General features: G+C 45.9%; 1 protein-coding gene across 1 annotated transcript in view; it reads left to right on the plus strand.

Annotated features, from left to right (window-relative positions):
• Positions 1-543: 543 nt before the first annotated feature.
• Positions 544-21,124, plus strand: part of ZNF711 (zinc finger protein 711) — a gene marked incomplete at its 5' end in the record, with an annotated part of 33,802 nt that continues 13,221 nt past the window's right edge. The window contains 4 exon segments of the mRNA XM_077485031.1: positions 544-647; positions 12,272-12,799; positions 15,602-15,760; positions 20,238-20,384. Of these exon segments, the coding sequence (XP_077341157.1) occupies positions 569-647; positions 12,272-12,799; positions 15,602-15,760; positions 20,238-20,384 (913 nt within the window).

A 21,124-nucleotide genomic window follows, 5' to 3' on the forward strand; every position in this document is an offset into this window, starting at 1 on the left:
AAGATGCTTACTAGGTGGGGAAATATTAGGGTTAGAGGATTTTTGCTAGAAGGGAGGGGTTTTTTTTTTTTTGGGGGGGGGGGCATTTGAACTGAGAGGAGGGAATTTGAAGTGGGGGGGGTGAAGATGTTCACTAGGTGGGGAAATATTAGGGTTAGGGGATTTGTGCTAGAAGGGAGGGGTGTTTTCTTGGGGGGGGGGGTGGGGGAATGAAGATGCTTACTAGGTGGGGAAATATTAGGGTTAGAGGATTTGTGCTAGAAGGGAGGGGTGTTTTTTTTGGGGGGGGGGCATTTGAGCTTGTGGGGATTTCAGTAGGGGGGTAGATTTGTACTGGGGGGAGGGGGGAGATATGCTTGGGGGGAGGGGGTAAGCATGTAGATTGGCGCTCAGTGTTATTGTGGAGGTATTTTTACTCGACCTGTAACGCTCATACATGGGGGGTGGGGCACTGTTTGGCGTGTTGGCTCTGAGCTGTAGGTGATGTTGTCCCGGCACCGATCCTAATGCTGGTGATTGATTGGTCCCTCTGTTCCCCTATAGGCTCCGTCAATGACTTGGAGACACCATGGATGCCGGAGGGGCAGGCGTGGATCTGCAGACACAGGACCCCAAAATCCCCCACGCTATGATCATGCAGGACTTCGGTAAGACGCCTCTCATCACAAAACTTCCACTACAAATCAGACTGTCGGTGCGATTTCATGTGCAGCTGATATCTGTGCCGCCTCATTTAACAGATGTCAATGCGAGTCGCACTGAAATCGCACAGAAATAGCGCAGGGACGTTTTTTTTTTTTTTTTTTTAAAGTCGCTGAGACTCGAGTCACAGAAATTTTGAATAGTTCCATTGCCACAAATGGGGCGCAACTTGTCGTGCGACTTTGAACTGTCGTGTCGCCTGACATAGCTGCACCAGTGTGGACTAGGTCTTATTCCCTGACAGCCAATCGCAATCAAACTTCCAGGGCAGATTTGAAACATTTTAGTTGTTAAGTAGGAATACATCGGATCTGTAGTGTGTTATATACAGCATCTCCCAAAAGTAAGTACACCCCTCACATTTCTGCATTTTATTCTATCTTTTCATGTGATGACACTGATGTCCAGGGGTGGACTGACAACTCATGGGGGCCACACGGTATACACAGACATGTTTCTATTGGCTGAGAAGGTACTGGAGAGGCGGGGCAGCTATAATCTCAGGATTTTTTAGACCAAAAGGATGTCGGTAAGGGACATTTCAGAGACAGATGTAAAAAAAAAAAAAAACACAGATTTTTACATACTGTCCCTGGCTTTACTGAGGCTGGCAACCCTGATGGGGCCCCCTAGTGGCTAGGGGCCCCCCCGGGCAGTGCCCGAGTGGCCCAATGGTCAGTCCGCCCCTGCTGATGCCTGATGAAGGGGTCCTGTGTGCCTCCGAAACGTCACTTCTATTCATTTATTTTTTTATTAAAATTTTGGACCCAATTTTGAAGATCCTGGTGTGCCGGTGACACTTCCTTCTCAGCACTGAAGAAATGACACTTGTCTACAATGTAAAGTAGTGAGTGTACAGCTTGTATAACAGTGTAAATTTGCCGTCCCTTCAAAATTACTCAACACACAGCCATTAATGTCTAAACCACTGGCAACAAAAGTAAGTACACCCCTAAGTGAAAATGTACAAATTGGGCCCAATTAGCCATTTCCCCTCCCCGGTGTCGTGTGACTCGTTAGTGTTACAAGGTCTCAGGTGTGAATGGGGAGCGGGTGTGTTAAATTTGGTGTTATCGCTCTCACTATCTCATACTGGTCACTGGAAGTTCAACATGACACCTCATAGCAAAAAAACTGTCTGAGGATCTGAAAAATAGAATTGTTGCTCTACATAAAGGTGGCCTAGGCCCGTGATGGCGAACCTTGGCACCCCAGATGTTTTGGAACTACATTTCCCATGATGCTCCAGTACACTGCAGAGTGCATGAGCATCATGGGAAATGTAGTTCCAAAACATCTGGGGTGCCAAGGTTCGCCATCACTGGCCTAGGCTATAAGAAGATTGCCAAGACCCTGAAACTGAGCTGCAGCACGGTGGCCAAGACCATACAGCGGTATAACAGGACAGGATCATCTCAGAACAGGCCTCGCCATGGTCCACCAAAAAAGTTGAGGTCACGTGCTCAGCGTCATATCCAGAGGTTGTCTTTGGGAAATAGATGTATGAGTGCTGGCAGCATTGCTGCAGAGGTTGAAGGGGTGGGGGGTCAGCCTGTCAGTGCTCAGACCATACACCGCACACTGCATCAAATTGGTCTGCATGACTGTCATCCCAGAAGGAAGCCTCTTCTAAAGATGATGCACAAGAAAGTCCACAAACAGTTTGCTGAAGACAAGCAGACTAAGGACATGGATTACTGGAACCATGTCCTGTGGTCTGATGAGACCAAGATAAACGTATTTGGTGTCAGATGGTGTGAAGCGTGTGTGGGGGCAACCAGGTGAGGAGGACAAAGACAAGTGTATCTTGTCTACAGTCAGGCATGGTGGTGGGGGTGTCATGGTCTGGGGCTGCATGAGTGCTGCCAGAACTGGGGAGCTACAGATCATTGAGGGGACCATGAATGCCAACATGTACTGTGACATACTGAAGCAGAGCATGATCCCCTCCCTTCAGAGACTGGGCCGCAGGGCAGTATTCCAACATGATAACCACCCCAAACACACCTCCAAGATGACCACTGCCTTGCTAAGGAAGCTGAGGGTAAAGGTGATGGACTGTCCATGCACGTCTCCAGACCTAAACCCTATTGAGAATCTGTGGGGCATCCCCAAACGGAAGGTGGAGGAGCGCAAGGTCTCCAACATTCATCAGGTCTGTGATGTCATCATGGGGGAGGGGAAGAGGACTCCAGTGACAACCTGTGAAGCTCTGGTGACCTCCATGCCCAAGAGGGTTAAGGCAGTGCTGGAAAATAATGGTGGCCACACAAAATATTGACGCTTTGGGCCCAATTTGGACATTTTCACTTAGGGGTGTACTCACTTTTGTTGCCAGCGGTTTAGACATTAATGGCTGTGTGTTGAGTTATTTTGAGGGGACAGGAAATTGACACTGTTATACAAGCTGTACACTCACTACTTTACATTGTAGACAAGTGTCATTTCTTCAGTGTTGTCACATGAAAAGATAGAAGAAAAGATTTACAAACATGTGAGGGGTGTACTCACTTTTGTGAGATACTGTGTGTGTGTGTGTGTGTGTGTGTGTGTGTGTGTGTGTATATGTATATATATATATATTGTCTTTGTATTGATCAAGTTTTTTCTGGCACTTCTTTTTTTTTTTTTTTTTTTTTTTACAAGTTTTAATCAGTATTTTATGCTAGAAAATTACTTAAAAAATTACCAAACATTCTACTTCTCAAAAAAAAGAGACGTCTCAAAAAGACCCCAAATCTCTCTTTACCTTTTTAAAAGCAAAAGATTAAAAAAAATAGTTTACTTCCACCGAATATGATGTCTCTCGGGTCCTCCAAGGCCATAGAGGTGATCAGACGATCTACGGATGAGCCAGCCGTCGGATGGTTTCTTGAGTGACCTGGCGGAAACTGTATGCCCGAGAAACACTGGAGAGCCGCAAGAGTGGGGAGTAGTACTCTTGGGGGGGGGGGGGGGGGTAGGGCCCCCTTCTGCCAATTCTGAAAGCGATCCAATGGCTAATGAGCTGCTCAGAACGCTTTCTGAAAGAAAAAATACAGGGGATATGGCAGATTGCTGTGTGTGTGTATGTATGTATGTATATATATATATATATATATATATATATATATATATATAATGGGTGTATACAGGTGTGCTCATAAGTTTACATACCCTGGCAGAATTTATGATTTCTTGGCCATTTTTCTGAGAATATGAATGATAACACAAAGACTTTTCTTTCACTCATGGTTGGTGTTTGGCTGAAGCCATTTATTATCAATCAACTCTGTTTACTCTTTTTATATCATAATCACAACAGAAATGACCTAAATGACCCTGATCAAAAGTTTACATACCCCCAGTTCTTAATCCCGTGTATTGCCCCCTTTATCATCAATGACGGCTTGAAGTCTTCTGTGGTATTTGTGGATGAGGCTCTTTATCTTCTCAGATGGTAAAGCTGCCCATTCCTGTTGGCAAAAAGCCTCCAGTTCCTGTAAATTCTTGGGCTGTCTTACATGAACGGCACGTTTGAGATCTCCCCAGAGGGGCTCAATGATATTGAGGTCAGGAGACTGAAGTGGCCACTCCAGAACCTTCACTTTATTCTGCTGTAGCCAATGACAGGTAGACTTGGTCTTGTGTTTTGGATCATTGTCATGTTGGAATGTCCAAGTACGTCTCATGTGCAGCTTCCTGGCTGATGAATGCAAATGTTCCTCCAGTATTTTTTGATAACATTCTGCATTCATCTTGCCATCAATTTTGACCAAATTTCCTGTGCCTTTGTAGCTCACACATCCCCAAAACATCAGCGACCCACCGCCGTGTTTCACAGTAGGAATGGTGGACCTTTCATCATAGGCCTTGTTGACGCCTCTCCAAATGTAGCATTTATGGTTGTGGCCAAAAAGCTCCATTTTGCTCTCATCACTCCAAATGACTTTGTGCCAGAAGGTTTGAGGCTTCTCTCTGTGCTGTTTGGCATACAGTAAGCGGGATACTTTTGTGGCATTTGCGTAGTAATGGCTTTCTTCTTACGACTCGACCATACAGCCCATCTTTATTCAAGTGCCTCCTTATTGTACATCTTGAAACAGCCACACCACATGTTTTCAGAGAGTCCTGTATTTCACCTGAAGTTATTTGGGGGTTTTTCTTTGCATCCCGAACAATTCTCCTGGCAGTTGTGGCTGAAATTTTAGTTGGTCTACCTGACCTGGATATCTTTTTATATCTCTTTTTCCTGTTTTATACAGTTCAACTACCTTTCCCGCAGATCCTTTGACAATTCTTGTGCTTTCCCCATGACTCAGAATCCAGAAACGTCAGTGCAGCACTGGATGAAAGATGTCAGGAGTCCAGAAACTCATTGACCTTTTATACACACACACTAATTACAAGCAGACAGATCACAGGTGAGGATGGTTACCGTTAATAGCCATTCAAATGCCTTTGTGTCAACTTGTGTGCATGTTATCAGGCCAAAATCACCAGGGTGTGTAAACTTTTGATCAGGGTCATTTGGGTAGTTTCTGTTGTCATTATGATATAAAAAGAGTAAACACAGTTGACTGATATATATATATATACACACATATACACACACACACACACACAAACAAACACACACACACACACACACACACACACACACACACACACACACAGTATATAGTTATGAAGGCTCAGCATCATTTGTGGGCGTTACCTAGTGTTGTCTGTATGCAAATACATCCTGCCTAGGATTGCCCACTTTTCCCTATTACCACCCACCCATCAAGACATTTTTATATTTGCATAACTCCTCCCACTGCCTACATAAGTGCTCTTGAGAGGACTACTAAGGGCCATTGATTGGCTGACCATTGTTCAATCTCTTCACACTAACATACAATATACAGTGTTGCAGGATCCTGAAAGAACATGATCCAATCAGAGATAAGAGGTCATCGAATGAAGGAATCGGCAGTAATCTGTCCTCTAATCTTATTTACCAACCAAAGCCATTCATCCCGTGGCATTAGACTGTAATACAAAGACAATATACATATATAACACACTATACTGTAGTTCTGATATATTCCTACTTAACTATTAGATTGTAAGCTCTTTTGAGCAGGGCCCTCTTAATCCTCTTGTATTTTATTGTATTATAACTGTATTGTCTCCTTTTTATATTGTAAAGCGCTGCGTAAACTGTTGGTGCTCCATAGATCCTGTAAATAATAATAATACTTAAAGTGGAAGTAAACCCTCCTATCATTTTCAGCCAAGGAAGCCGCTATCTTGACCTCTGTTTAATCTTCAACTGCCATATTGTTCCACATGTGACCAGTTATGACACCAGCCATTGGATGGTTTAACAGTTTGTTTGAGAGCACAACCAATGTGACAGTTACATTCCTGGCATAACGGGAATGTAACTCTTTTTTAATTTAATGGGTTTACTTCCACTTTATTCAAAACCACAATACATGTAATATATATATATATATATATATATATATATATATATATAAATAAAAAGAAGGTTCGGAGCATTCTAATTGGTCAGCGCCATCACATGGGCGGCGCTGACCAATCAGAAACTGCGTAGCTCATCCTGTCAGTGGGGAAGAAGCGTGAATGCAGAGGGGATTTCTAAGCCCTGGACCCTGAAGCGGCTATACCGGGGCTCAAAATGGGAGTTCGGCACATTCCAGGTCAGTGGGACCGGGCAGGGGGCGGGGGGATGGGTGGTGAGGAGGGTGTCCTGTGCAAAGTTGTGCAGATTTTCAGTAAAAGTGAACTTGCACTTTAAGGCTGGGTTCACACTATTGTTAATTGGATCCAATTTGCATGTCAGGAGATTGTGACTGGCTCTCTATGGAGGCGGTTCACACATCTCCGGAGCGGCTCCGGTGTGAACTGCACAGGAGTCCTGTGCGTATTTTGGTCCGTTTCAGGTTCAAATTCAGCTAAAAATTCTATCTGAAATCGGACCTGAAACGGTGAATGAGGGCGCACCGGACCCCTGCTGTGAGCCGGATCTGAGCTGCGGTGTGAACCCAACCTAAAATGGGGAATCTGCGCCCCACAGGGTGATTAGGGTGTGACACACCTGGAAAACCCTGCGTGCACGCCTATAGTCATTAGTACGGTGACAGTGCATATACTGGTTCCCACAAAGTGTCAAAAGCATCAGTGTCCAATTGTCCCCTGCAATATTACAGTCCCGCTATTAAGTCACTGATCGCCACCATTACTAGTAAAAAATAAAAATAAAATTACAGTAAATATCCCATAGTTTGTAGACGCTATAATGCAAACCAATCGATATACGCTTACTGGGATTTCTTTTTTTTACCAAAAGTATGTAGCAGAATACATAGTGGCCTAAGCTTATGAAGAAATATTACATAAAATTACATAGTAGGTGAGGTTGCAAAAAGACACAAGTCCATCAAGTCCAACCTATATGTGTGATTATATGTCAGTATTACATTGTATATCCCTGTATGTTGTGGTAGTTCAGGTGTTTATCTAATAGTTTTTTGAAACTATCGATGTGCTTTCTTTTTGTTTGTTTTTTTTTGTATATGTTTTATAGCAGAAAGTAAAAAATATTATTTTTTTATTAAATTTTTTTTCCAATTTGTCGCTTTATTTTTTTTTTGTTGTTTGTTTTATAGCGAAAAAAAATAAAAACCACAGAGGTGATCAAATACCAGCAAAAGAAAGCTTGTAGGGAAAAAAATGATATACATTTTATTTGTGTGCAGCGTTTCATGACCTCAGTTAAAGTAACGCAGTGCCGTATTGTAAAAAATGGCCTGGTCATGAAAGGGGGGGGGGGGGGAATCTTTCGGAGGTGAAATGGTTAAACCTTCTGGTTATACTGCCATCTTCAGATAAGATTCTTCTCTGCATTGCTGCTGGATCTTTGGCTTTTCTATTGCAGTAATTAGGCGCAGTCATCCTCAACCTGCCTTTTAGAATACCACATCTGGACCCCAGTGGACTGAATCTTATAGCCTGGATTTCACTTTCAGGCACTGGGTTCCATGTGGGATGTTTTCCAAAATTCCTCCTGATAAAAGCCGCAAAGTGCTATCCAGGTCCAAAGCCGCTGGCACTGCCTCAGCCTTTCCTCTGTCTCTGAAGACTGAGCGAGTAGACTGGTCAACTAGGGCCTTCCAAGATACCTTATTTGTAGGGTTGTCCTGATGCAGATACTAGTATCGGTACCGAGCATTTGCGTGAGACTGCTCCGATGCTTGATCCGATACCTAGCCAATCAGTGATGATCAGTGCGGCGGTGGGGGGAGTTACAAGCACCAATCTCCCTGTATAGATTTCAGTAAAGCAGCTGACAGCCACTTCTTGCAGGTGCTACATCACTAAAAATAACGTCTGCAAAGCTCCCTGAAAGAGCCGCTCTTCACACTCACAGTGTGAAAGCCCCACTGGAGCGGTTTTCTGGTAGGACGGTAAAAAAAAGTCCTGCTAGCAGCATGTTTGGAGCGGTGAAGGAGCGGTGTGTATACCGCTCCTGCCCATTGAAATTAATGGGGCAGCGCGGCTATACCGCCGGCAAAGCGCTGCTGCAGCAGTGTTTGCAGTGGTTTTAACCCTTTCTTGGCCGCTAGCAGGGGGGTAAAACCACCCCGCTAGCGGCCGAATGCCGCCACTAAAACTACAGTAAAGCGGCGCTAAAGATAGCACCGTTTTACCACCGGAGACCGCACCGCCTGAGTGTGAAAGGGGCCTTAGTAAAACTGGAGAGTGCAAAATCTGGTGCAGCTGTGCATGGTAGCCAGTCAGCTTCTAACTTTAGCTTGTTCCATTAAACTTTGACTGAAAAAACCTGGAAGCTGATTGGTTTCTATGCAGAGCTGCACCAGATTTTGCACTCTCCAGATTTAATAAATCAACCACCATGTCTTAATGTCATAATTTACATAATCACCTGCTTATTGAATTTCTAGAGCAGATGGCTATGGCGTTAAACTACAAATGATGGTTCGCTGGAAGCCTCTAGTCTCCTTTTTTGCATGTGTCTAATTTCAGTGCTATATACAGTATATAGGGCACTTTGGCTAAAGTTCTGGACTGGGGAACCCTTGTTTAAAAATAACCTGCTCAGCAAGGCCTTTGAGGGACAGACCGGCTGTGAACCAATATCAAAATTGCAGGTGGCACTTGAAGCTCCGACAGGTCCTCTTCTGGGAGTGCAGGCAAGGACAGAGCTCGCCCGAGGTCCAAATGTCAATATAGGGAAAAAGAGAAGTCCTGTAAGTCACACATCGCTGCAAGACCCTGTGTGTAAGTATATAACAGTCTCAGTCCAGGCTTCAACCAGGCTACATCTCCAATGTGTTTCACTCCGCCACGGAGCTTCGTCATGGGGAGCTAAGCTCCAGGGCAGAGCAAAACGTGTTGGGATGATGTGCGACTTACAGGATCTCTCTTTTTGCTCAGGCCGGCTCTTGCTGTTATTTTCAATGATGCTAGTGGTGGAACAAGCACAAATTTTTCAGAGCAGAAAAAGAATAACGACTCTTAAGAAATGTGCCTTTTTGTTTCTCCACTCCCATGACCTCACCCAAGACTTCTTTGGCTTGAAGGTGCATTTCCATAGTCGGGGGGACATTTGTTAACCTTTGCGAACGCTTGGACCGATTGCATCTTATAAGCTTGGGTGCAGGAATTGGTATCCCAGAACCTCTCTCGCTCTCTCTCTCTCGCGCTCTCTCGCTCTCTCTTGCTCTCGCTCTCTCTTGCTCTCTCTCGATCCCGCTCGCTCTCTCTCTCTCGCGCTCTCTCTCGCTCTCGCTCTCTCTCTCTTGCTCTCTCTCTCTCGCTCTCTCTCGATCCCGCTCGCTCTCTCGCTCGCTCGCTCGCTCTCTCTCTCTCGCTCTCTCTCGATCCCTCTCGCTCTCTCTCTCGCTCGCTCGCTCTCTCTCTCTTGCTCTCTCTCGATCCCGCTCGCTCTCTCGCTCTCTCTCTCTCTTGCTCTCTCTCTCTCTCGCTCGCTCTCGCTCTCTCTCGATCCCGCTCGCTCTCTCGCTCTCGCTCTCTCTCTCGCTCGCTCGCTCTCTCTCTCTTGCTCTCTCTCGATCCCGCTCGCTCTCTCTCTCGCTCTCTCGCTCTCTCTCTCGCTCTCTCGCTCTCCCCCCTCCATGCTTCCTTTGCTTCCACAGAGATATGTGGATCTCCATTGAGCACTCTTATAAAAATCAAAAAATTGGAGGTATTCAATATATTCCGCTGTATATAGCCAACATCCCAAGGTTAGAAATTATCCAAAGTTTTCCCCTCAAAAGGGTGGGACTTTATAGGCATGAACTGTGAGACTTACAAATAATTGTAAAAAAAAGTATAAAGTATTTTTATTTTCACAATGAATCAAAAATAATAGATATTCAAAACATAGAACGTTGTTTCCTTCATACAATCATTGAGCACTCTTGGGATTTCTGGATCAAATGGTCATGGCCCAAGTTCCTTCTGGCAGAACAGTTTCAAGGTTTTTACTCCCAAGTAGTTCATCATTATGAAACCCAAAGGGGGGCATACACCCCATCTTGGATCTTAAAGCTTTGAATGTCTTGCATTCAGGTCCAAAAATTCAGCATGGACTCCACCAAATCTGGCATTGCCTCTTTTCACCAAGGGGACATTCTGGCATCGGCGGATATGAAGTATGCCTACCATCATGTCCCAACCTTTCCAGTGCATTAGTGGTTCATGCATTTGGCTATGGGGCACCTGCACTACCAGTTTGTGGCCCTGCCCTCCAGAATCTCTTCTGCACCAGGAAGCTGGGCCCAGTATTAGCCCTGTTGTGCTTTTATGGCATCCTCATTGTGGAATACTTAGACAACCTCCTGTTGAGCAAATGGGCGATGTGTTTTTGACTGTCCAGAGGTAACAGCTATTTGGGTGGATATGGCTCAGGCTGTGATAGTCTGCCTTTCTCAGCCACTTCCTATTTGTCATTTCGGATGGACCTTAAAAGGCTGCACCAGTTTCTCGTTCTATTATCTCTAGATGACTCGGTCACTTCATCATCCAAGACTACAGTCCCAAGGATTAGGATTCAACCCTTTCTGTCAAGGTGTACCATACTAGATCTGTGTGATTCCTGGTCTTTTAGCCATCAGCTTTTCTTATATTTGCAAGGCTGCCGCCTGGTGTTCTGTTCACACGGCCCTTAAGTTCTACCAGGTGGGTATGTCATCTTCATCTGATGCCAGCTTTCGGCATAAGGTCCTTCAAATAGCTCTTTGAGCTGCAGGCAGTCTTTCTTGGCCCTGTTAGTGTTGGTTTGCTGCGTTGACCATTCCCTTGGCTGGCCTGCTTTTGGACACCCCAAAGGTTTACAACTTCATGTTTTCCCTCAATGGACAAAAAAGAAAATAGGAATTTTTTGTACTGTATATAAAAGTGTTTTCTTGAGAAACACGGGTACCACCATCTGTTTATGGTCGTACTCTTGGGACTGATTTGCTACAAAACATGCTGGTAGTAGGAGGGGTTATGATAGGCTGACCTGCAGTGTATTTTGTTTTTTTACGGCATTAAATTCTCATGTAGGTGGCAGTATAACCTTAAGGTTTCAATACTTTGTGTCCCGCAGTGGACTCCCAAGAATAGGACTTTATGGTAAGTACAATAATATCACTTTTATTCCCGAGTTTAGATACTTTTTTTATGAGGGTGAGAGGCAACACTTTAAACCCCACTCTTGGCAAAAAAAAATTCCCATGCTGTGGGGCTGTGCATGCACCGCACAAGCCAGCTACTCATTTTTTGGGATTGGAGAACAGAGATATGCTTACCTAATCCTCTAGCACAAGATTGGTCCCTGTGGCTCCCCCTAACCCCCCCCCCCCCCCCCATAGTCTAGCAGTCTTGTGCGGTGGACTGTTCCAGATGTCATCATGCCCATAGACCCACTGTTGACATGAAGACGTCAGAAACAGTCCACTGCTGGATCTTGGGGGAGTGCCATTTGCAGGTGAAGCGGAGGATCGGGTGAGTATAAGCTTTCTCTAATCCCCTAGACCAGGGGTCTCCAGACTTTTCAAACAAAGGCCAGTTTAGACTTTTGAGAAGCCGGATTGCAGCCAGTGGTGATGGAAAATGTCCTGGGCCCAGCATCAGTGAGAATAAACATAGCCTCAGGGTTTGTGGTCAGTAGGAGGAGCAGTAGTGTCCCATCATTGGTATCAGTGGAAGATATAGTGCCCCATTGTTGGTGCCAGTGGGAGGAATAATGTCTCATATCATTGGCAGGAATAGTACTCCAAGGGCTGTATAAAGGCTAGCAAAGGGCCAAAATTGGAGAACCCCGCTCCAGACAAAAACAAGCAGTTGACCCGTGCAGTGAGGGCACAACCCCACTCCATGGGAAAACTTGTTTTTGCCCGGAGATGGGCTTTCATCATGAGGGATATTGAGACAGAAGCTCAACTTGATCTGATACTCTAACAATACTGTATTCAGGCTCTCTGCATCCATGAGAACTTGTCATTGCCAAAATAAGTGTATAGTTAGAGTTGTGAGCACTTTGTATTATTTTTGTCTGTCCCCACAGTGGCCGGTATGGCCGGCACCGCCCACGTCGACGGCGACCACATTGTCGTCTCAGTCCCGCGAGGCGTCTTGGTTTCCAACATCATTACGGATGACGACATCACCCTGGAGCACGACGAAATGTCAGACGAAGTGGTCCAAGGTCCGGATATCATCACAGAGGCCGACATCATCGCAGAGAATGTCATCGTCCCGGAGGCGGTCCTGGAAACGGACGTGGCGATTGAAGAGGAGTTGGACAGCTGCCATAATGTCCTGGAGTCTGATATCATTACCGAAACCGTCACCGTCCCCGACCAAGTGTTTGTCGCTGACCTGGTTAGTGACGGCGATGGTCAGCTGGCGCGGGTGGTACGCGATGGCTTGTCTGGGTCTCATTCGCCTACCCTGGTCTCGCAGGAGGTTTTGGTGGCAAGCTGCGATTCAGACACCATTATCCAAGCACCTTCCGGATCCTCGGTGAGCGTCAAAACTGAGGAGGAAGAGGATGATTTAAAGGAGGCTTCTGAGGATTATCTAATGATATCATGTAAGTCAAACTTCAAAAATTGTTGTTAAATAATTACCTCTTAGACACCTTTCACACTGGCGCGCTTTTCAGGCGTTTTAGCAGTAAAAATAGCATCCTGAAAAGCGCCACTCAAGTTACCCCAATGTGAAAGTCCGAGTGCATCCTCACTGGGGCGGTGCGCCTGTAGGACGGGAAAAAAAGTCCTGCAAGCAGCATCTTTGGGCCGTTGCGGGAGTGGTGCATACACTTCTCCCACGCCGCCCCTGCCCATTGAAATGAATGGGCAGCACTGCCGAAGCGCCTGCAGAGTAACACGGGCACTATTAACCCTTTCCTTGGCCGCTAGTGGGGATTAAAAGCCGAATAGTAACAGGGGTAAAGCGAGCTAGTTTTACCGCTAACGCCCGCACCACACCAGTGTGAAGGGCTCTTATATCTGCAAAAACAGGAACTTTTTTTTAAGTTCTGCTTATAAGCGATGAACAAATATACCCAAATATTTATATAAAATGTAATTTTATTATCTGAAAATTCTCATTAAAGCGGAGGTCCACCCTAAAGTGGAGCTTCCGCTCATTGGAACCCTCCCCCCCCCTCCGGCGCCACAATTGGCACCTTTCAGGGGGGAGGGGGGTGCAGATACCTGTACAGTACAGGTATCTGCACCCACTTCCAGCATAGCTATCTGCGGAAAGGGGCGTAGATTACGCCCCTTTACGAAAGTCCCCCGCTGCCTGCTGGGAAACACACGGATCCCAGAGGCAGCGGGTCCATCCTTATTGCGCAGCGCGACTCGCGCATTCGCAGAAGGGAACCGGGAAATTAAGCCGAAAGGCTCCACTTCCTGATTCCCATACCCAAGATGGCGGCGGCAGCGCCCGAGAGACGATCGAGAGATCGGCTTCGGGTGCCGACATCGCGGGCGCGCTGGGCGGGTAAGTGTCCTTATTTTAAAAGTCAGCAGCTGCAGTATTTGTAGCTGCTGGCTTTTAAAAAAAAAAAAAGGCGGAACTCCCGGCGGACTCCCGCTTTAAGATTAGGGTGGAACCTTGGTTTACGAATAACGCGGTTAATGGGTGTTTTGAAAGACGAACAACTTTTTTTTATTCTGACTTGGTTTGCAAGTGTCGTTTTGCAAAATGAGCAGAATTCAAGCTAATGGGATGTGCAGTACCACATTTGGCCAGAGGTGCGGGGGGCGCCGGGAACACTCGGAATGGTTCGGAGCCGTTCGGCAATACTCGGCATCACTCGGAAATATTCCGTTCCCCAGCCTTTCCGAGTTCAGCCAAGCTGTTTCCTGAGTATTTCCGAGGCTCTCCAGCGCCCCCCTACCTTTGGCCACATGCGGTATTGCATGTAATAGAAGTCAATGCGGAACGAATTATCTTCTTTTTCATTGACTTCTATGGGGAAATTCGCTTTGATATGCAAGTGCTTTGGATTACTGGAATGGATTATGCTCATAATCCAAGGTTCCACTGTATCTTATTATGATAAAAATACAGGAATCATGCTGGGTACACACAGGAAGTTTGTTTGTTGAACCAAGTGGGCTGAACGGAAAAAAAGTACAGATTGCCGTACTAACACATTCAAGTTAGTGCAGCAATCTCCCCCCTGAGCTAAGTGTTCTGACGGGGACGCCCCCCCCACCAAAACACAGTGATCACTCCTCGCAGTGAGTTCTGATTGGATGCTGGTTTTCTCAGCATGCTCATCTCACGACCGGCTTCTGTTGTAGAACGGGCTGAAAGTCGGCCATTTCCTGACAAAGCGACCCTTTTCAAGCACTTTTCAGCCCGTGCTTTAAACTGACTACACAATCTGCAAGGGGGGTGGAAGAAAAGAAAAATGCTTGATTTGCCCCCTATGTTCCTCCGCGTTCTCGCTGAAAAAAGCCCTGAGTGTACACATATAAGTGAAGGTAAATTCTCCACTTATTATGTGTTATTAACCAGTGTTAATTTAGTCTACTAAAACATTTTAGTCGAATAAAATACGACTAAAACTAAAACAATTGAGATGACTAAAATACCACTAAAGCTAAAAAAAAAGGAACTAAAACTAAATTGAAAATTTGACTTCAAAATTAACACTGATCTGTAGGGCATGTTCATACATCAATACCATAAATAAGAACATATTAGATTTTTCACTCCAGCAGTATATAACGAGTTTGGAAATTGTAGAGAAATGTTTAATTAATGCATTACAATTTAATTACACCCATTCGATTTTAGACGACAAAAATACACTGGAGATTTAGTCGACTAAATACGACTAAAACTAAAACGACTGCAGAAGACTAAAATGGGACTAAAACTAAAATTTTAGTCCTAAGACAAATGCCACATACACGCGATCGGAAATGCCGCCAGCAAAAGACAGATGTGAGCTTTCGGTCGGAAAAATGCGACCGTGTGTACGCTCCATCTGACTTTTGCTGGCAGCATTTCCGCCAGCAAAAGATTGAGAGCAGGTTCTCTATTTTTCAATCGGAAAAAGTTCAGATTGGAAATTCCGGTCGTCTGTAACGATTCCGACCAGCAAAAATTCCTACGCATGCTCGGAAACAATTCGACGCATGCTCGGAAAGAATTGAACTTCATTCTCTCAGCTTGTCGTAGTGTTGTACGTCACCGCGTTCTTGACGGTCGACAGTTCAGAGAACTTTTGTGTGACCGTGTGTGTGGAAGCCGAGCTTGAGCGGAATTCCAAATCTTGGATGGTTTTTCCAACAGAAATTCCGCTCGTGTGTACGGGGCATAAGACTAAATACTGTTGGTAACAAAACGAAAATGTTTTTTCTTCTTTTAGTAGACGATGTTGGGGAACGGTTGGAACGGATCGGCAGCACCCCGATAAAAATCAGCACGGAGGTTTCCCATGGGGATGGATGTAAGGAAGACGGGTTTGGATCGGAGGTGATCAAAGTTTACATTTTCAAGGCTGAAGCGGATGATGATGTGGAAATAGGTGAGTGACTATGATTCTCAGCACATTCCAGCCACAACCCCATCTGTATGTACCATTGTCTGCCATACAGATTTCTCACTGACTGGGGATCCCCAAATCACAGATGAAAGCCGGTCTCCAGGCAAAGAATGAACACATTTCATGAAATGCCTACTTTAAACTATCTGGTGTCCTTTTGTAAGCGAGTTAAATTTGAAGCCTGTAAAGCAGGGATATGCAATTAGTGGACCTCCAACTGTTGCACAAGTCCCATCAAGTCCCATCATGCCTCTGGGTGTTATGCTTGTGGCTTTCAGAGCCTTGCTATGCCTTATGGGACATGTAGTTCCGCAACAGCTGGAGGTCCGCTAATTGCATATCCCTGCTGTAAAGCCTCATCGGCTTTCTTCAGGGTAATGTTAGATTTGCACAGTGTCAGTGATATCCAACTCTGACCTTATTTATTGTAAAAAAAAAAAAAAAACAATTTAGGCCCCTTTAACACTGAAGGCGCTTTTCAGCGCTAAAAATTACACCTGAAAAGCGCCTTTAAGACCCCTTTCACACCACACCTCCCTTTGTGTCGGCGGTAAAACGGCGCTATTTTTAGCGGCGTTTTACCGCCGTATTTGTGGCGGATTTGCAGCGCATTTCGGGCGCTAGCTGGGTGCTTTTACCCCCGCTAGCGGCCGCGAAAGGGTTAAAACCGCCGGCAATATGCCACAATAGCGGCGTTTTGCCGGCGGCATTACAGCGCTGCCCCATTGATTTAAATGGGGAGCAGCGGTGGAGGAGGGGTAAACACACCGCTCCTTCACCGCTCCAAAGAAGCTGCTGGCAGGACTTTTTTCTGACGTCCTGCCAGCGCACCGCTGTAGTGTGAAAGCCCTCGGGGCTTTCACACTACACACAATGGTGCAGCTTCTTTAGGGCGGATTGCAGGCACTATTTCTAACGCTATAGCGCCTGCAAAACGCCCTGGTGTGAAAGGGGTGTAAGTCAGCAGCTACAAATACTGCAGCTGCTGTCTTTTAAAATAAGGACACTTACCTGTCCAGGGCGCCCGCGATGTCGGCACCCTGAAGCCGATCTCTCCCTTGGCTCTTGGGTGCTGCCGCCACCATCTTCGGTAAGGGAATCAACCTTTGTGGCTTCACTTCCTGGTTCCCTACTGTGCATGCGTGACTCGCGCTACGCTATCTCACTGGTCCCTCCTGTCTTCTGAGACCTGTGTGTCTCCCAGAAGACAGTAGGGGGGGGGGGGAGTGGTGTAGATACCCACGGGTGGCTCGGGTATCTATGCCCGGAAGTGGGAGCAAAATACCTGTATTAGACAGGTATCTTCTCTCCCCTCTCCCCCTGAAAGGTGCCAAATGTGACACCGGAGGGGGGGGGGATTACGAAAAGCGGAAGTTCCATTTTTGGGTGGAACTCTGCTTTAAGCCTCTCAGTGTGAAAGCTGAGTACTTTTCACACTGGGGCGTTGCGCTTGCAAGAGTAAAAAAAAAAATTCCTGCAAGCAGCTTCTTTGGGGCGATGCGGGAGCGGTGTATACACCCCTCTTCCACCGCCCCTGCCATTAAAATCAACAGGCAGCCCTGCCGATGCACCTGCAAAGCTCCCGCCACACACAGCGCCGGTAAAACTAGTGCAGTGCTAGCAGTGTGAAAGGGCTCTTAGTGTTAAAGTGGAGCTTCAGTCCTCCTCTCAGATGGCTCCGCCTCCCATGGGCATTATCGCGCATGCGCAGATGTGCACAGGTGATTTTTCACACATGAAATGCCGTTTTCAGCATTTTGCTGATAGAGAAAAAGGTGCTGAAAACGTCCACGATTTTGCCGCAATTTTTGCAACGATTTTCCTGTGCTTATGGTGTGTTTTTCATAGGACATGTGACTCAAAAAAAAAAAAAGCTTCGAAAACGTAACACAGGTGAGTTATTGATGTGTTCTTGCTGTGTTTTCAATGCATTTCAACAGGGAGGTGCGTTTTTGGTGCAGTTTTTTTTTTTTTTTTTTAATACGTGCCTAAGGGTAAAACAAATCTAAATGCCAAAGCCCAATTTTGCAACTTTGAAATGTAAAAAACGGTACAAGTCGTCACAAATACTTTGTGCATCCAGGTTGATTCTAAAAAATGTTTTTTTGTTTTTTCAGGACAAATTGGACTTTCATTTGGTGGTAAATGTGTATATATATATATATAATATATATTTTTTTTTTATATATATTTTTTTATTTATTTATTTATTTTGTTTTTTAATTATCAAACAAAAACTGGCTCAAAATAGTAAAAAAAAAAACTTTTTTAAAATGTAACTGTATATTTCTTGCTACTACCATAACCTACCACCAAAGAACATCCAAAATAAATTTTCCTGCTCCCGACGATTGCATCAATATCACATATGTGTATGTTAGTTGTTATTTATACCCGTAGTACAGCCCAGAAACACTATTGGGCATTTTTTTTTGTTTTTGTTTTTTAATGCTATCTAAAACATACTGACACTAATTTAAAAAAGAAATAAAAGGAAAATACCTTGACCTTGACCTTAGACCCTGATCTTGACCCAACACTAACCCTGGCACTGACCTAGATCCTAACCTGATCTAGGTCGTTTTATTATTTTATTTTATTTATTTACTTATTTTTTTACACTTTTTTAAAAAAAAATTTAATCTCTGCAAGGACAGAGAATGATACAATGTATCTCTCCTCTCTCTTTATGTAGAACAACCATTTTTTTTTTTTCAGATCCTCAGAGAGTTCTTTGCCATGAGGTGCCATGTTGAACTTCCAGTGACCAGTATGAGAGAGCTGGAGCGATAACACCAAATTTACCACACCTGCTCCCCATTCACACCTGAAACCTTGTAACACTAAGGCCGCGTACACACGGGCGGACTGTTCGCCCAACTTTGTCCGCTGAACAGTGTTTGGGCGGACAGTCCGCTCGTGTGTGGGCTTTCAGCGGACAGTTTCAGCGGACAGTTTGACGAACAAGGTTTTTCGGAATTTCCGAAAAACTGTCCGCTGAAACCTTGTTTCAGCGAACAGTCCGCTCGTGTGTAGGCTTGTTCGTCAAACTAAGTTCAGCGCATGCTCAGAAAGGATTTACACGCCGAAAGTTATAATGCAGTGTATAGGACGTCGTATTTTTCGTCCCGTCGTACGTGCCGTTCACGTCATCGCGCACGGTTTCAGCAAACTGTTCGTACGTCGTGTGTGGCCATGTCCGTCCATGCTAATTTTGAGCGGACTGTTTGCCGAAACTGTTTGACGGACAAAGTTGGGCGAACAGTCCCCGCGTGTGTACGCGGCCTAAGGATTCACATTGGGGAGGGAAATGGCTAATTGGGCCCAATTTGGACATTTTCACTTAGGCTGCTTTCACACTGGGGTGGGCGTTGACAGTAAAACACTGCTAGTTTTAGCAGTGCTTTTCCGTCATTTTAGCGGCGCTATTCGGCCGCTTTTAACCCCCACTAGCGGCCGAATAAAGAGTTAAATGCGCCCGTGTACCGCTGCTGCCAAATCGCTTTGCAGGAGCTTCAGTAGCGGTGCCCATTCATTTCAATGTGCAGGAGGGGTGTATCCACCACTCCTCCACCACCCCAAAGATGCTGCTTGCTCCAGCAACAATAGACTCTATCAGCAATAATAGCTATCCCCAGCAGCAATAGATCCACCTAAGAAACAAAATACCCACCAGCAACAATAGATCCACCCTAGCAATAATAGACCACCCACCAGCAACACTAGATCTCCCAGTAGCCGGCATTAATAGACTGAACAGCAACCAGCAACAACAGACCCCTCTCATTCAACACTAGATCTCTCCCAGAAACAATATACCCCCCCAGCAACAATAGACCCCCACCCTCCACCAGCAGCAATAGACCTCCCCAGCAACAACAACCCCCCCCCCCCCCCCCCCCAACTACAATGGATCCCCCAGCAGCCATCCTCAGTAGAAATTCCAGCACCCCTTGGCATTATAGACATTCAGTGCTGGAGGTGCCGAGACTGCGTTCCTGCTGAAAACAAACCCTGGTAATTACAGAAGAAGAATTAAAGCCGACCATAGATTGAGCGATTATTTATTTTTTTAAATCTTTTTTTTTTTTTTTCTGCAACAACGGGACGCAGAAAAGAAAATCGCTCACAGTCAGTGGGGGAATCCCTCCTGGGGAGCCATTGGGGTTGATTTACTAAGCGTGCCGGTTCCAGCCAAGATTTGAACCGTCTATGGCCGGCATTACTCTACCAAAATGTGAAATTTGAACAACCTTTTTAATTCAATAACGAGTTATTCCCATGCTTGCATTACCTTCAGTGCAACCCTCTTATATTTATTGCTTGCAGTCACGTTTTAGCGCATTTGTTTTGCCGCATTCACTAAGGTCTGGAGAAATGAGTGCAAAGTACAGTTTGTCTTTTTGGTAAATCCACCCCATGAAGTCCGTAATCTCTAATAAATCTTGTATCTGTGCAGGGGGAACAGAGATAGTGACGGAGAGCGATTTTCAGAACGGACATCCCGTCGCCGGAGTCTTGGAACAGAGTGGACTGGCGCGAGTACCGCGGGAGAAGATGGTGTACATGGCCGTTAAAGATTCCTGTCAGGAAGATGAAGATATTGGTAACAATAAACAGTTCAGGATCAGTAGTGGGGGGGAAAGGTTCTCCAGGGCCCATGGCAGCCGTCCTCTTACCGTCCCTGTCTGATCTGTACTCGGGGAAGTGTCACTGATAGTACTGGGAGCCCCAGAATGAAGATCTGAGAGTCCAAAATCTTTTAATGTTCGTGTTTGCTGAGCACAAGTCAACATGGAAAACAGCCAACATTTTTCAGGGGTTTGAAGAGCTGGCCCCTTGTTATGTGACCTGCAAACACTGCTGGCACAGCTCTTTATTATATGCACACACAGTGGGTGTGGCTGGTGGGTCTTTTGTTTGGGGAGGGGGGGCAAGCAAGACCACCCTCCTGGCGGAACGGCACTAACAACCCCCTACGCGTCTGCCGGTTGGTCCGGCACTTACATGGATAGATAGATCCAGATATATGGGGGGTGTCATCCGGCAGGGTGTGGGCAGCAGTTCCAGGGTGTGGGGTCCGGGCAGCGGCTCCAGGCTAGCAGGTGCAGGGTCCAGGCAGCGGCTCCAGGCTAGCGGGGTCTGGGCAGCGGCTCTAGGCTGGCGAGTTTCCTCTCTGGCTCCAGCGGCTTCCTCCCTAGCTCCAAGTCAGGCATCCAATAGGATCGGCTGACATTTTGGCAAATCGGGAAACAGGTCTCACACCTGCTTCCTGATTGGCGAGAAGAAGATTAAGGGTACTTTCACGCTGAGGTGTGGGGGCGTTGGTGGTAAAGCGCCGCTAGT

The sequence above is a fragment of the Lithobates pipiens genome, unplaced genomic scaffold (genome assembly GCF_037356315.1).
Source record: "Lithobates pipiens isolate NorthernLeopardFrog02 unplaced genomic scaffold, aLitPip1_a1.2 Scaffold_1, whole genome shotgun sequence".
Lineage (NCBI taxonomy): Eukaryota > Metazoa > Chordata > Amphibia > Anura > Ranidae > Lithobates > Lithobates pipiens.